Here is a 15,806-nt window from a genome sequence, read left to right on the forward strand (position 1 = left end):
TTTTGTGAAGAAACAACAAACCCTCACCTGAAATAGAAAAGATGAAGAAAGCTCTTTCCTTTATTTGTTTGTGACTCTGTATGTGGCATCATTTCTCCGGGTAGATGGACTCTGTTGACACTGCATTTTCTCCAGACCCCATTATAGCATTTCTGCAACCACTCAAAAGTTCATCCACTCTGAGTATCTCCCTCTCTGGTCAGCACAGCCTCAGGAAACATACCTCAAATCCTCCTTTCGTGCTGCTAAAGGTGTTATCCACGTCTGCTTCTACTGCTTGCTACATCCCAGCGCATCACAATGAGTGCTTTGCGTGCACAACACAAACAAGTTGGAATTCCAAGCTAAATAACGTCAGACATTTGTTTACAGGCACCACTATGGGTTGCTCACTGTACACTGCAGCTATCAAATGTAAAGGAAAAACAACACTTGGCACAGGAATGCCCATTTCTTTTTTTTTTTTTAATTTTTATTTTTTTATTTTATTTCGGGACACATGAACACAAAATATCCCTGCAGGCTAAAAAAAAAAAAAAATATAATAATAATACATTGCAAATTGTACACAACCAGCATCTCATCGCAACATGGGGCCGCTATCCCACCCAGAACAGCTTCAAAGGAGTACCTCGTATTGCTATAGACAAACACCCAGCCCAAAGTTAATAAAATACCAGTTTGAACATTACAAGTCTAACAATATAGAAACGAAAATTACATCGTAGGTCAAAAGGAACAAATGCAAACATTTTACACTGAAGTTTCAGCCTCTAGACATAGAAATATGAAAACGCCAATAGCAAGGTATAAGAAAACCTGTAAGTGATATTACAAGATCTTTCCTCAAATGCACAAGGAAAAAACCTTGCAGTTGAAACAGTATTGATACAATGCCCTCCAAAGCCTGCCTTCTTAAAATGAAAGCAGAGCTACTCCCTTGCTATTGAGCAAGAAAAAATCCTACAGCACATCCACAAAGGTAGTTTGGGGGGTAGGTTTTGTTGAACACCATCTGAACAAATGTGCCTTCACCCATGTGAAGAGCAAAGCTGTTGACGTAGGTTAAATAACTCTGACACTGCGTCTGGAACAAGAGAAGTACTGCAGGAAGCAACGTGCCTGGATGTCAGCACCTCTGAATGCCCTTTGGATGCAGCTACAGGCACTACACTCAGCTGTGGTGCTTACAACAACAAGAAATAAGCCAGGCTGTTCGAATGTTGGAGACAGGCTAACGAGTGATTGCCAGAGCTTGTTCAGAATTCAGCTGTTCACAAAGCAAGCAGAACTGGTTTGAAAATGGGATTTCTGCCCCCCCCCCCCTTTTTTTTTTTTTTTTTTGTATTAAATATCAACCATCCCCTTCCCCAACTCTTTAAACTTTGCTACATTTAAAATCCTCCACACCACATAGCTAAACAGTGGCCAACAGGCTTTATTTATAAAAAGAACAAAAACGAAACAAAAACACCTTAAGAACTACATCTACAGAATGCACATCTTCCCATTGATTGACACATGCATCACAATTCAGATCATCAAGCCCAACCTCCAGACTCAGCTTTCAGACCTGCATAGGACAGTATTGCCAAAACTTTGATCTCACACTTCTCACCAAGCAGCAGTCCTGAACTTAAACGCTCCCTGCTCCAAGTGACAGCACTGCACCCTTAGCAGAATCCTATTTTCTTTTTCTTTTTTTTCTTTTTTTTCTTTTTTTTTTTTTTCAGTGGTGTTTTAACACCAGATTGAGTTTGGGTTCTCACTGTGCTTCCCAAGGCCAGCTGAGATCTAACAGAGCATCACAGAACGGTTGGGTTGGATGGGACCTTCAGGCCCCCCCAGCCCCCATCCCTGCCATGGGCCCCAATCCATGGCCTTGGGCACCTCCAGGGATGGGAATCCACAACAACCTGCATTGTCTGAGCTCCACCACTCAGCCCAGCCACAGGCAAACAGAAGAGAGGCTCTCACTTCACTCAATCTGAACTGGGAGTGCTTGGCACTGGACAACAAACCACCTGGTGATAAAACTCAATACACCTTACGCACCTTCGATGCAACCAGCCCCATTCCTGCCTAGTGCACAAACCCAAACAGCCATCTTTGATCCTAGAACTCAAAAAGGGTGCTCAGCTTCTTTACAAGGTGCCAAAGTTCTCCACGTGTGTTGGGTCAGTCAGAGTTCATTCCAAAAAAGGGGTTTTTTTTGGTATTCTCCCTGAACGAGTACTGAGAAAGCAGCCATCTAGCTGAAGCAGCAGTCAGTCTCCCACCCACATGTCCTGATTTTATTACACAAGTGAGGTATTCTTTAAAAATAAAAGTAAAAACAACAAAAAAATGCATCTTTTTCCAACCTAAACTCATTTACTACACGTGCCAGGAGCAGAGTTTGCTTCAGTCCCATCCGAACAGAAAAAAAAAAAAGTTTAAACTTAATTTAATGAGACTTTCCTATTTGAAAGAAGGTTATAAAACTGTTTGAAGACTACGTTCAGCGTACTCTGGTACAACTGAAGAACAACCAGCATTTAGAAATGTAAACTTCCATTTATTTACAAGCTTAAAGACCGAAGGAAACAGCATTTCCTATTGCTGATTTGAGGGGGCTGGTTCCTCAGCTTTGGAACAGCAGACAACTTAGCAGCAAACCCCACACAAGCATCAGAGACCACAGTGCAATTGTTGGGCTCCTAAACGTGTTATCCAAGGAGCGGTGTCAGCTCTACTCAGGTTAGGAACACACTTTTAATCTGTGCTAATTAACGCTAACGCTGAAGAGGAATCTACTCTTCATGCTCTACCTTTATGGATCCCAAAGGTAAAACCAAGCCCCTCTTCTTTATTACACACTGCAGCTGAGAAAAGCCAAGCAGATTTTAAAACCCTAATTTCTATAGGCTGGGACAGAATCGGTATAATTAGACTCACATTGATTAATCGTGCTGCTGAATGCAGTTGTGTGTGCAACCTAGATTCCCAGGGGAAGAAGTTTAAAATGCTGGTACAAGTCCTTAGGTTGCCTGTCACACAACACATCCCACTGTACAGGTTGGCAAGCCTTTCCTACACGTAACACCCAGTTCCAAACCTATACAAAAAGCTGCAGACAGGACACCAACAGCGAATATAAAACAGTTAAAAGTAACTCTTAAAAAAAAAAAAAAGCATGGAAGTGCGTCTTTTCTAATTAGTTTTCAGAATCTGCCAAATTGTGTGCTCAGAAAACGACACGAGAACGTTGGGTCACTCATGCACAATCCTCAGCTAGAAAATTACACCGGTAAGGGGGGCTTAGAAAACAAATATTTATTGCCAAAGTTCAACCTCCTATGAGAAAAAAGTGTTAAAATCACTTTGATTTATCAAACCACACAGCAGCATAAAGTGGGCACTTTTGTAAAAGTCTGCAAAATATCTAAAAGCTAATTTTTTTTTTTGTGTATTTTTTTTTCCTTTTTCTTTTTTTTCTTTTTTTTTTTTTTAAATCCTTTTTTAGAGGGGGGAAAACGATGGTTCAGTGTTTGTTATGATACCATGGCAGTATTATTTGTCGCCGTTACAATTAAAACCTACTGACAGGCATCACCACCTGGGTATGTCACACATTCACACAACAGGAACCACCGATCTGAACTGGCAGAATAGTGCAATTGCTTTGCAGCCCGAGTCTGCAGGTTAAAAAGGTCATTAGTAAAACCGACAAAAACTGCAAGACCTGTGAAAGTTACGTCTGTTAAAAGGCATTTACAGTAGTGAAGTCTAAAATCTCCATTAAAAAAATCTATGGCCCCACACAAGAGAACAATTACATTGAACTGGAGGAGTTTCGCCATACTACGCAGAGTCACTAAGCAGCGTGAGGACGGAGAATCAGTCGTCACCATCAACTAATGGGATGAGAAGGGAACCTAAAGACCATAGCTAGCAAAATATTCAATAGAAACCTTTCGTGCCAAGTCCTTTAAAAACGTCAGGATGATCGGCCTTTTGCGCTTTGAGGTAAAAATTCAGTCCAATGCATCAGAAAAGACAGTCTATGAATTTCTATTACGTAAAAGAACGAAACGAATGGCTCAATTGTGTCGGTGCATCAGACATTGTTTGAAGTACAGATTCAGTGCGACTGTTCAGAGCTGCTGGTAGTGGGCAGTCTGAAAGGAACCGGGCCCTAGCTATAGCAGTAGGCATTGAAAACATGTCAGGACTGAATGAGTTGTTGGCTTTGCCTCATCTCCCCAAATGCTCTCAAGCAAAATACATGGTATGTTGAGTATCGTGGTGGATCTGCACTGCCTTTGCCAGAGCCTGAGGATCACGGCCATTGCTCTGTCCTGACACGTGGCTGCCTTCAGCACTGTAAAAATGCAGACACATACAGAGAACCATGAACACTGGAGCCTGTAATTCAGGTTCATTGTCTGGCTACCAAGATAGCAAGGTGCAGCTCCTTACCTGTCGTGATCCTTGTCCACAAGATGGTATCTGGCCCGAAATGCTACCAGTCTGGCATAGTATGCAGGTGCTGGAATAGAGACTGATCGCGTGCAGCGCACGTACGTGTGACACAGCTGATAGGTCAGCAGCTGTAGCTCATCTGCAGTGAAACAGTTGTCATCCCACAGGACCTGGTAGTGGGAGGGTCGGCTGGTTCCCTGCGGAGAAGAGACGGCAGTTCAGCCAGACAGCATCAGCAAAAACAGAGGAGGTATCTGAACGCTGCACCTTCTATCCATACTTAAGTGCTTAAGACCAAGTGCCAAACAGGCACTCACTGCACTGATGCAACTCTGAATCTGCCAAACTATAAATAAAAGCAACATTACTCGTTGGGACAACAGACAGGATTTAGTCCCATAGCCTGAGCACGGCAGAGCTGAAGCATTACCTGAATTCCTGCGTGGCTGCAGAGGTAAAAGTCAAATTCAGAAGGGTGCGTGATGGTGCTGTCCACAGTGGTGCCCGCTGGTACGTTGCCACTCTTACCCACCTAATGTGGAAAGTTTTTATTAGCCCATGTTTTGGTTTTGTTTTTTTTTTTTTTTTCCTTCCTTCAGAAGTGATCCAAAAATACCTCCTCAGGTAGGTGCTATTTACAGCTGTCTGAGAATTTATAGCTGAAAAATGTGGAAAAATTTAGGTAACTTACATAGGAGGAATGAAAATGTTCTGTGTGGGTTCATTGTTAGGAACTTCACCAAATCTAGCTGGTGCATGATCAGAGAAAAATGAAATTCTTGCCAGCACCATTAAAATTGCAGAGTGGAATAAAGTATACGTAAGTATTTTAGGATATGAAAAGATGCAGGCTTTCTGAAATAGACTTCACACCCTTGTTTGCAATCACACCCCACAGATGCGTCTTCTTCTAGCAAACATAAGATGAAGACATTTCCTAAAAAAGGTTCCTTAGTTGGCTCATGGATTTGTGACACAGACAGATCTTACAGATGCATCTAAAACAGAACAGACAACTGACTGACCAATGAGCACGTGTTGGGAATCTAAAGACTACAAAAACGAGGTTACAGCTCCAGAGATACTGAGTATGCTCACTCCAAAAGGGGCTGGGAACAAACTGCTCCACCTCACTGTCTGATGTAGAGCAGTAAGAAGGAGGAGGAACTAGCTATTTTGGTCTTAGAGAAAAGCCTGTTCCAGCACAGAGCTGCTTCTGTTTGTACAAATTAGTTCACTTCCAGGGAGCGAAATGGATTCCACCCCCATTAGCCAAACCACCTACATTCCCATTCACATCCCCATCACCTCCTTACTGAAGTACCCAACATTACTTGCCCTTTCAGTTTTGTCAGCACAGAACAGCCTGGTGTGATGCCTTTTCTGCACAACAATGTAGGTTATTCCTGGTCTGTAGTCTTCTTCCAAACTAATACAGGCCTTTCGGATTGCTATAAGTTCTGGCCAAGCTACCTGGACATAGAAGATTTAACTATTAGTACATACAGTATTATTCTTTCCAAATATAAATGCCACTTTACAAGGAGCACAATCAACCAGGATAACTTTACGTTCTGTCTGGGCAGGAAAACAAAATGTAACTGCAAATTGCATTGCACGTATGCAGTGTCAAGGCCAATCCCTTCATAAGCATCAAGAAATCATTAGACAGTACCTGCTTCATCTGCCCTTCTGATACTCCTCCTCTGTAGTAAATGATTCTCGTAGGCTTGAAACGTGTGGATTTGTAGAACTGTATCAGCAGCTCTCGCACCATGTTTGTCAGGTCCTGTATCACCTCCTGGCTGTACAGCAGCTCCTGGGAGGTCTCTTGACGGGAGGTCTGCACTCGCACCGTGGCACAGTAACGGCTGGGATGGCCATCCATGCTGCCCACCACAGCAGCTATGGAAGGCTTCTTTCCATCCCCAGCAGGAGGGTGAGTGACATCTGCTCCCAGAAAGATCACTGGCTGCTGGAACACTGAGGGCCTGTTTAATATGATTAAGGTTTATTCAATAATAATGTAAAGCAGGGGGATGAGGAAGGAGAAAAAGACAATCGAGGAAGGCATATCCAAACTATGTAACGGCTCAAGAACCATTCCAGATCTTTAAAGATGAAGGTGTCTGCCTCAATCTATTGCAGACAAAACAGGGAAAGAAAAAAAAAAAAGGATCAAAGGCAGACAACCTCACAAGCATTTACCACACCTCAATGTCTCACTCCTCTTTCAGTTTGGAAGGAAATACAGTATGCTCATGGAAATGGCAAGAGAAAAAGGCAGACAGACTGAAGGTAGGAAAAGGCAAGAAAATGCCCTCTTCACTCTGTAGGTTTTTCTAATATTCTCATTATTTTGAAAGGTACTGACATAATTTTGTTTGATAATTCAGACTTCAAGGAAAAGCACTAAATCTCATCTTACCTTTGATGAGGTACGAGCACATTGTTGATTCCTCCAAGCTTTGCATTTATTTTCAGACACAGGTTGGACAGCGTTTGTGGTGAGGTTTTCACCACGTTCTTTACCTGAACACACTGAGTGGCCATGCCAAGAAGAGTGTCACCAACCCGCTTTACTTCAGCTGTGACAGAAAATAGGAGGGTGGATCCAGTTACACGAAGCCATTAGTTCCACCATCTTTCTCTTATTTCTCCCCAAATGCTACACTAGGTCAGACCCTTAAGGGCTCACTGAAAAAGTCTCAGCCTGCTCTTCAGGAATGCACAAGTACTTTGTACCTTCCCAAAGGGCGTATGGTGATAGGACAAGGGAAAAAAGTTTCAGGTTTAAAAAGGGGAGATTTAGGTTGGATACAAGGAAAATTCTTCTATGCTGAGTGTGGTGAAGCCCTGGAACATGATGCCCAGAGGTGTGGTGGATACCCTGTCCCTGGAGACGTTCAAGGCCAGGCTGGCCAGGCTCTGAGCAACCTGACTGAACTATGGCTGTTGCTGCTCACTGCAGGGGAGTTGGACTAGATGATCTTCAAAGCTCTCTTCCAACTCTAAGCTACGATTCCACTCCACTGAGGATTGATAATCCAATCTCCAAAATACAACTAGACCAAAAAAACCCAACAGCAAACTTTGTTAAACTAAAGGCATTGCCTGCTTTGTTTCCTCCCTACCAATGAAGTGCACGGTAAGACACCCGCCTGCCGTGCAACTCCTTAACACTTCACAACTTCTACATACCATACACGGGTGTCTTTCCGGGTAGAATCACCACGATCAGCTGCAGACCAACATAAGTCAGTTTTAGATGTTTAAACATGGGCTCCACACTGTCTGCACCCTGGGCGTATTTACAGAAACAGGGTTGGCCTTGGATCGGCATCCCTGCATCCTTGGAGATCTTACGCAGCTGGTCTGTAAAACTCCTGTAAATAAAACACAAATGGATGCAGCCTGGTCTTTTCACCACGTTCCACTTTCCTGTTAATTCTACTCGTCACATTCTATCAATTATAAACAGTTCAGATTTTGGAATAAAGGATCACCATCAGTTCTTTGTAAAAACAGCATTAGACAAAATCTGAATGCAGTCTCTACAACCTGAAATGTAACTCAGTGGAAAGGGAATTACTGCACTCCTAGCCAGCCAATTAAGTTATGAACTTTGTTAAAGCCTCCTCCCAAGCAGTATACATTTAAGGCACTGCAGAACTATGATTTCCTCTTTTTACTATTAGATGCATCATTAACTTATACTGCATATCATCTTTCAAAAATATGAAGAAAATAAACCCTGAAACAGGTATCCTGAATAAAGAGGAAAATACTTACTTTAGTAAGTCTTCCCTGCATTGTTTTTGAGGAGCAAAACAGGCAACAGCCCAAACTTTAATCTCAATGCCAGCATAGAACTGTTTCCCTCTCATGTCCCACACACCTTGGTTTGGTGTGGCCACAGTCTTGTTCTAGGTAAAAACCAAAGGCAAATTAAAAATAAAATGCTGCCTGGTTTTGTCTACAGCCAACCAGAGTTCAAACAAAAGCAATCCTTGTGAGAAGACAACACGGAGCCTTTAATGAATTTCAGCACCCTCAGAACAAGGTATTTCACAAGACCTGGAAGACTCACCCTGCCTCCATATTGCAGCATTGGCGCTGGCAAAACTCTGCCTGTCAACTCAGTCATTTCATTATGGACAACAATACCAAACTCCTTCAGATATGGATCAGGTCCACCAACCATACTGTTACTTTTCACCTGGTGACAAGAGAAGTATCTGTGTAACTACACCTAGCGTTCCAGCTGGCTCTGTCTTCTTTGCAATTAACAGCTTTTCTGTTTAAAAGGATTTACTTTAAAGAAGTCAGACTTTTCGATCCTCTGCAATTCTTGCCTCATCTGGTTATCATTACATGTGCACCAGTGCTTCGGAAAGTCACACTCACAAATGCAGGCTGTTAGCTCAAAGTTGCACTTACTAGTCTGCTGATTTCCTCCTGTCGGTCCGGCGCAGATCTCGCAGTTGCTTTTATCATAGTTGATGTCTGATTGTCTGTTAACTTCTTGATACACCTCTGGCCTGCCACTATGTTACACACCTGCACAGGAACAGTGAACAGTGGCACCACACCATTTAACAAAGGACAACACGATGCAAGAGAAAGTCAGGTCCTTACCTCAAGCGGTAAGTATGTGTGTTTCTGCTCCTGCCCTACTTGCAGACAAGGAAGATGAGGATATTTTAGTTGCAGACTGTACTTCTGCTTAAAATACTGAGCTACTGTACACTCCATAGCCTGCCCATTTTCCAACTGCAGAGGAAACCTACAAAGGATATTTGCTCTGGTTAGTTTGTTGTTTTAAATCTTGAAGGGGGAAAAGAAGAGTGGAAAATTAATCCAGAGTAGAAATGCTTAAAACAATTATTTTCCTTAGCTACTGGAATTCTCCTTAATGGTAATATTTCAATTTATCAAAGCTATTTATAAAATGATAGCCTTTGATAACTCTTCTATTTTCTTGTACTGATGGAAATAAAGCAGGTGTCTAAATCCACATTACTTCTCTGTCCTATTAAGGCTGAACGCGCTTTCAAATCCACGCAGCTCTTTCCCTTCAGAATCAACTCTTCTTGTATAAATAACATAGCAAAACGATCCAGGATCTTAGAACTCATCACAAAGTGCTGGTATACGTACGTCTGATGACTGGCTGGTCGACGAGTAACATTGCAAACTCGGTATTTTCTCTTCATCTGGCCACAGTGAGTAACCTCTACTTTTAGACCTGGAAACCCAAAATAAAAATCACCTAAATAGAATCAGACATGGGAATCACCTTTGGAAAGATGAGAGCAAAAAGGAAAGGTCAACTACTCAAGTGCCTTGTAAATTTTCATTACAACACAGTAGTTATAAATTGACAGCATTTTGATGCAGTGGCTTTAGAACAAGCCTTTACCTCTGATTTCTTTGGTAAACTTGACACGCTGGGAGTCTGTCAGAGGCTTGGTTTGTTCACTGATGCTCTGAATGTCCAAGACCTCACACATGAACTCAATGATAGGCTGAGCACGATAGAAAGCAGTTGCTGATACTACAATAAGAAAAGAGGATATTTAATTCAGAAGTAGCACGAACTCCATCACGAGTGAGACTCAATTGCTTACATACCATCAATGTTGAGCATCATGTTCCACATGGCAGGTCTGACAGACTGGTGGAAACCAAACCAGACCTCCCTGCCACCACCCAGAGGGTGGTAATAGCCTTCAGGGGGGGAAAAAAAGGAGCGACCCACAGGAGTATACCTGAAAAAGAAAAAGGAAATTATTAATTTGAGCATTCCTTTCCAACAGACTTTCCTAAAGTTGTGTGTTTGAAACACGCTTCTATGGCACACTAAAACTTTAGAGCTAACTCATGGCAAGCATATAAAACCTGAGCAGAGCAGTTGGAAAGCCTATAGCAAATTCCAGTTGGAAACATGACCAGCAGATGCAACTCTTGAGTTCAGATCAAATATCCCTATTCTAGTGCAGATTTGTAATGCAGGCGTTGAATTACACAACAGCTTCCCTCAACCATTCTGCAGAACGAAGGCGTAACAGCAGAATAGCAGCAAGTAACTAACAGAAATGTAAGACAGAGACAAGACTGACCAGTTCTGCAGACACCTGAAGTACCCACCTCATGGAGGGAAGGTGCCGTGTAATTACATCAAGTGCCTGTACAGAATCTTCAGGAACTTCATTCAAATGCCCTGCCAGAGCTTCCAGCAGCAACTGAAGGCTGACGACTGACACCCACTGAATGGACACTTTAAAAGTCTGGTCCTTCCCCTCTCCTGGAAGTGTCACCTCCATATCCACCTTATAGATAAAGTGAAGCAGAAGCTTTTGTTAAGGACTGCAGCAGACTTCCACAACATTACGTTACACTGCTATGCAATGTTATAATAACAACAATACCAACCACTGCCAATAAAAACACTTCAAATGACACCTTAGCAGTCTTCTGCACAAGGTTTGAGCTGCTCACAGTAACACTCACTCTGTCCCTGCCGATGGGTAACGGGTGTGCAGTGTACATGTTCCTCTTCCCATCGTATCCAGGCTGCCGGTCACCAAATATCTGCATCTTGAAGTGTCTCACCATAGTATCCACCACCTCCCTACAGAGGGATTTAGCGAGTTAGGTTGGAGAACAGGAAAATCCAGCAATGGTCCTATGTGGTTTCAAATTCCTTTTCTACATTTTCTTAACAGATCAAGGTTGGAGAATTTGCAATGCACTAAAACACACACAGGTCATCAGCAGAAACTAACAGCAAGTCACCTCCAGGTTCAGACACTGAAGTTCCAATATAAAGGTGTCTACGTGCAAGGCACTTGTCCAAACTCACTGATGTCAGAAGAGATGCACTCAGTAGAGGCAGTGCCATCTGAAGAACTGTTCACATACAAGAGCAAATACAAGCATCTGCCCTGGGGTGAGCTGAGGTGCTCTTCAGATGGCTCTACTGATATGCACCAACACCTAAAACACTCCCGTCGATTCACAAGCAGAACCCCCTCACCTCAGCTGCTAACAGACATCTCTGTATAACAGATGACACAACAGTGTTATTACCATTAAACAGATCCTACCTGTTCACTCTTCGGGGCCGTTTTTCTGGTTTGATATCCACATCATAGTGATAAACATCGATCTTAGGGATCTGAACCTGAAAATGGTTGGCCAGGAGGCGGATGGGCTTCCCAACAGTTCCTAGGCCTGGGCGACGGGGGGGCTGGAAAAGGCTCGCTGGGGGCCCTGCAAAGTCAAACAAATACAGAAGAGAACTATCACTCAGTGCAGCGTCTTTTCAGGTGTATTTAGCTGGAAAGTCTTTCTGGCTTGGCAGAAAGGAACCTTAAAGAGCTCCCCATGCCTGCAGATGGAGCATTCCAAGCGGCTCACGGCCTCCCAGCAGCTCTCAACTTCCAAGTGAAAAACGTGCTCCCTCAAGCATGTGTGTGTAGGTTAATGCCACAGTTCATTCTCTGAATTTTAGTGACATTTATCCAAAACTGTGGTTTATGAACTTTGACAGAGTCCTGAGGTGGAACATAAACATTTATATATTATCTATTCTTATATAAATAACTGTACTGCTAACATCATTTCTAGAACCAGCCAAAAGCCACACCTTTTCATTATGAGCTTAAACTTCAGATGAAATACATTCCAATTTTCACCCTGAAAGTTGCTGTAATCTAGAAATGAGTAAGATAGATCTTTTACTCTAACCTAAACTTAGGACATATCTCCATAGTGGATCCAGGCTAAAAAACACTTGGGTTGTTTCCCTGACATCATGAACACATCGCTTCTATTAACAATGAAATACTTTTCCCCTGAAGCAGAATTCCACCCAATTTCAAGTTCTAACACAATGAAAGGAATGAGGTATGATTTAGGCTTTCTTCTGAAGGGTAATGGAGCAAGCATACAGACAGGTTTAGACTCCTAACACATGTGGAGAAGGTAATTTATTTGGGCAAAGGTAACGGCTGCAGGAGTTCAAAGGAAGAAAGCAGGAGAGGCTTAAAAAAGGCACTCCCTGCAAGCTGGTCTCTGGGTAAGTCTTTAGTTAAATTCCTCAAAGTGTTAAGATCTGAGATACCACATTAACAAGATTAAACACTTTCTGTTGTTGTTCAATCTATCACAGCCTACACTGCATATAAAGCAAACGGAGTTGATATCCTTTCATGGCTTTTGTACCTGCCAGCACGCAGTGAGATCAGTGTTTCTTCCCTCTGTTCTTGAGCAGCAAAGCAGAGGGGAAAAGAGTAGCAATGAAGTAACAATAAAACTAAGGGCAAGTTCAGTATCATAAGCATCAACCTGCCAGTATCCATTTAAATCAAGGGCTCAGAGCTTATATGAGAAGAGAAGAGAAGCAGATAAGCCGTAGGAGGATGAAGCTCATATTTGGGTACACCTCAGTGCGCAACAATAAGCTTAACACAATCCTAAACTAAAGCTAAGAGCAAATGAAAGGAGCCTTCTGCACTCGGGTTTATAAGCCGACCGATGGCCATCACGCTGAAATACCACCTGAGGGCACCAACCTTAGAATGGCTGTAAGCAGAATGCCCAGAGCAGCTGGAGCCCACCTGACACATCAGTGCCAAAGCTGCTGCAGCACTGTGGCTGTTTGGGTGCAGACGTCCCACGCGATGCATTGCTGGCTCTGCACCTGCATGAGTAATTGCCACCAGGCCAGGAGCACAGTTAAACTGCTCCTAGGGTACAGTCAGTACCTCAGAAAGCTACAGCTATCTCGACAAGCGTGAATCATCAAGGGCAATCAAAGTTTGCAGTGCTTATTTGGATACGAGAGAGATGATCCATTAATCCTGCGCTAATTAGCCTGAAGTAAGTGCAAGCACTGACCTCCCACAAGAGATTAAATGACAACTATATTTACCCATTTTCCTGCCTCGTATTGACAAGTTTTGTGGGCAGGCATGGCTGTCGGGAGGTCAGCACTGACAAAATGAAGTGCAATCTTCTCCTTTCTAAAGTTACTTCTTAAGGGATTCTGGAGAATAAGCTAAAAGCCTCCTTGCAGACCACCCTGATTTTATTGGGATTTCTACCCCAGCAGCCTGATGAAGTTCACATGTACTATTTCTCTTCATTTCTTCCACTGTGTGACATTTAAAGGCACTGAAACCTCAAGATGTTACTTCAGACAGGAAGTATTCTACAGAGCCAAAAGAGGATCCTGCAGTGAAGGCAGCTGGTGTGGACACTGCATGGTGCAGCTGCAGAGCAGACTGTCAAAACGAACCTCTGCTACCTTAACAGAAGTGTTCAGAGCTGCAGGGCTCTGCTTTGCAGGGGGTTGGACTCGATGGTCTCTGGAGGTCCCTCCTAACCCCTACAATTATCATAGAATGGCCTGGGTTGAAAAGGACCGCAGGTCACCAATCAGCAGCCCAGGCTGCCCAGAGCCACATCCAGCCTGGCCTTGGATGCCTGCAGGGATGGGGCATCCACAGCCTCCTTGGGCAACCTGTTCCAGTGCCTCACCACCCTCAGAGTGAAAAACTTCCTCCTAATATCTAACCCAAACCTCCCCTGTCTCACTTTAAAACCATTCCCCTTGTCCTGTCACCATCCACCCTCACAAACAGCCGTTCCCCTCCTGTTTATCCGCTCCCTTCAAGTACTGGAAGGCCACCACGAGGTCTCCCCGGAGCCTTTTCAGCTCCACGCTAAACAAGCCCAGTTCCCTCTGTGTCAACAAACATTTCGTATTTCAACCAAATTAACAATTATCCCCAAAACTCCGCCAAGATAAGTCGCACTTCGGTAGAGAAACACAAGCAGGAAAACACCCCACGCAAAACAACACCAGCGTTCAGCCAAAGGCTGCGGTCCGACACAACGCCGGCACGGCCCACCTCACCCTCACAGTCGCCCACCCCCAAGGACGCGCCGCGCCGCGCCCCACTGACAGCTCAGCCCCGCAAACTTCCCCCGGACTTGGCGGCCGGTTCCACGCCGGTCCTTTCCGTTCGCGGCGCTCCCGGCGCTCCCCGCGGCCCAGCGGCCTGCAGCGGCTCCCGGGCCCGGCCGCGCCGGCGCAGCCACCGTCCGAGCGGCACCGTGCCGCGGCCTCCGCTTCCTCCTCCTCCTCCCCGCGCCCGCACGGCCCCGCCGGGCCTCGTCCAACCCCCGCCCCGCCCGCGTCTCTCACCGGGTCCCAGCGCTTCCATGGCGGCGGCGGCGGCCTCGCTGCGGTCTCCCCCAGCCCCGCCGGCCGCCCCGGGCCCCGCCGCCGCCGCCGCCGCCGCGTAACGCTTGATCTCGGGAATATTGGCTCCGGGGCGGGGACCGGACGCGGAAACCGGGGGAGCGGCGGCGGTGGAGGGAGCGGCGGCGGCGGCCGGGGGGGGTTGCGGCGGGGCGCGCTGCCGGAGCTCCGCTTCCCCGAGCGGCGGCGCAAACGATCCCCACGATCCCCCCGCTGCGCCGCCGAGCCCGAGCGCGCCGCCGCCGCCAGCACGCGCCGCCTCCCGCCGTGCGCGCCCCCCGCCGCCGGCCCAGCAGGAGGAGAAGGAGGAAGAAGCGCCCCCTCCACGCTACCCGGCGCCGCCGGCTCGCGCACGCGCAACGCCCCCTGCCGGCGGGGGCGCGCACGTCCTACGCACTCTTCGGGCGCCGGCGCGGCCCTCAACAGGTGAGCGCGCGGCCCCGCCCCGCTCCCCTCACGGCGCCGCCTGACAGCGCGGCTCCGCTCCCACTCGCCGCACCGCTTCCCCTCCCTCCCCCCATTTTTTTTTTTTTTTTTTTTTAATTTTCTTAATTCCCTTCCTCAGAACCCCGCCTCCGTTCACGATTAGGGGACGGGGACCCAAAGGCCGGCTCTGTTCGGGGACAGCCGTGAGGTAACAGAGGCGCCGGGCTGCCCCGCAGCCCCTCCACAGGTCGCGTTTGCTTTTCTCGCTCCCTCCGTCCTAAAATGCGTTGGGGATACGGGAACCACCACAAAGATCTGTATTTCTCCCAGATCCGTGGCCAAACGCCTCTGAAGTTTTGTTCTTTTTTTTTTTCCTTCCCCCTCAGGACAGGCAGCACCCGACTGTTGTTTGACTTCAACGGAAAAAAATAAATAAATACATATCATTTTATGTTCTACAACGTACAGACCCGTCATACCTATCTGTGAGCCGGATCCCACACCGCGCGGGTTCGGTTTACGGTGTGGTTGCGACCTCCGCAGGCCCAGCACCGGGGCTCCCACACGCGTCCCGCGGCTGAGGGCACCCGAAGGACCTCACGCAGCTCCGCGCACCGGGCGCCTCGCTCCGCCCTGACCGGGA

General features: G+C 45.9%; 1 protein-coding gene across 3 annotated transcripts; it reads right to left on the reverse strand.

Moving 5' to 3' along the window:
* Window positions 1–450: 450 nt before the first annotated feature.
* Window positions 451–15,787, reverse strand: AGO4 (argonaute RISC component 4). 3 transcript variants are annotated; one of them, XM_010723333.4, is made up of 18 exons: window positions 15,643–15,787; window positions 11,574–11,739; window positions 10,978–11,098; window positions 10,615–10,796; window positions 10,099–10,235; window positions 9,887–10,021; window positions 9,625–9,712; window positions 9,103–9,250; window positions 8,905–9,024; window positions 8,555–8,683; window positions 8,257–8,390; window positions 7,666–7,850; window positions 6,893–7,052; window positions 6,140–6,455; window positions 5,803–5,937; window positions 4,895–4,996; window positions 4,462–4,661; window positions 451–4,363 (listed from the first exon to the last, which is right to left on the reverse strand). In XM_010723333.4, exons 3-18 carry the CDS (start codon window positions 11,080–11,082, stop codon window positions 4,255–4,257), a joined length of 2,385 nt encoding a protein of 794 aa, XP_010721635.1. In that variant the 5' UTR covers window positions 11,083–11,098; window positions 11,574–11,739; window positions 15,643–15,787; the 3' UTR covers window positions 451–4,254. The 3 variants fall into 3 exon arrangements, with proteins under 3 accessions (XP_010721635.1, XP_085064961.1, XP_085064962.1); XM_085208835.1 differs by lacking the exon at window positions 15,643–15,787 and adding an exon at window positions 14,681–14,812; XM_085208836.1 differs by lacking the exons at window positions 8,555–8,683; window positions 15,643–15,787 and adding an exon at window positions 14,681–14,812.
* Window positions 15,788–15,806: the final 19 nt, after the last annotated feature.

This window comes from Meleagris gallopavo, chromosome 25 (assembly GCF_905368555.1).
Source record: "Meleagris gallopavo chromosome 25, MGAL_WU_HG_1.1, whole genome shotgun sequence".
NCBI classification, from domain to species: Eukaryota; Metazoa; Chordata; class Aves; order Galliformes; family Phasianidae; genus Meleagris; species Meleagris gallopavo.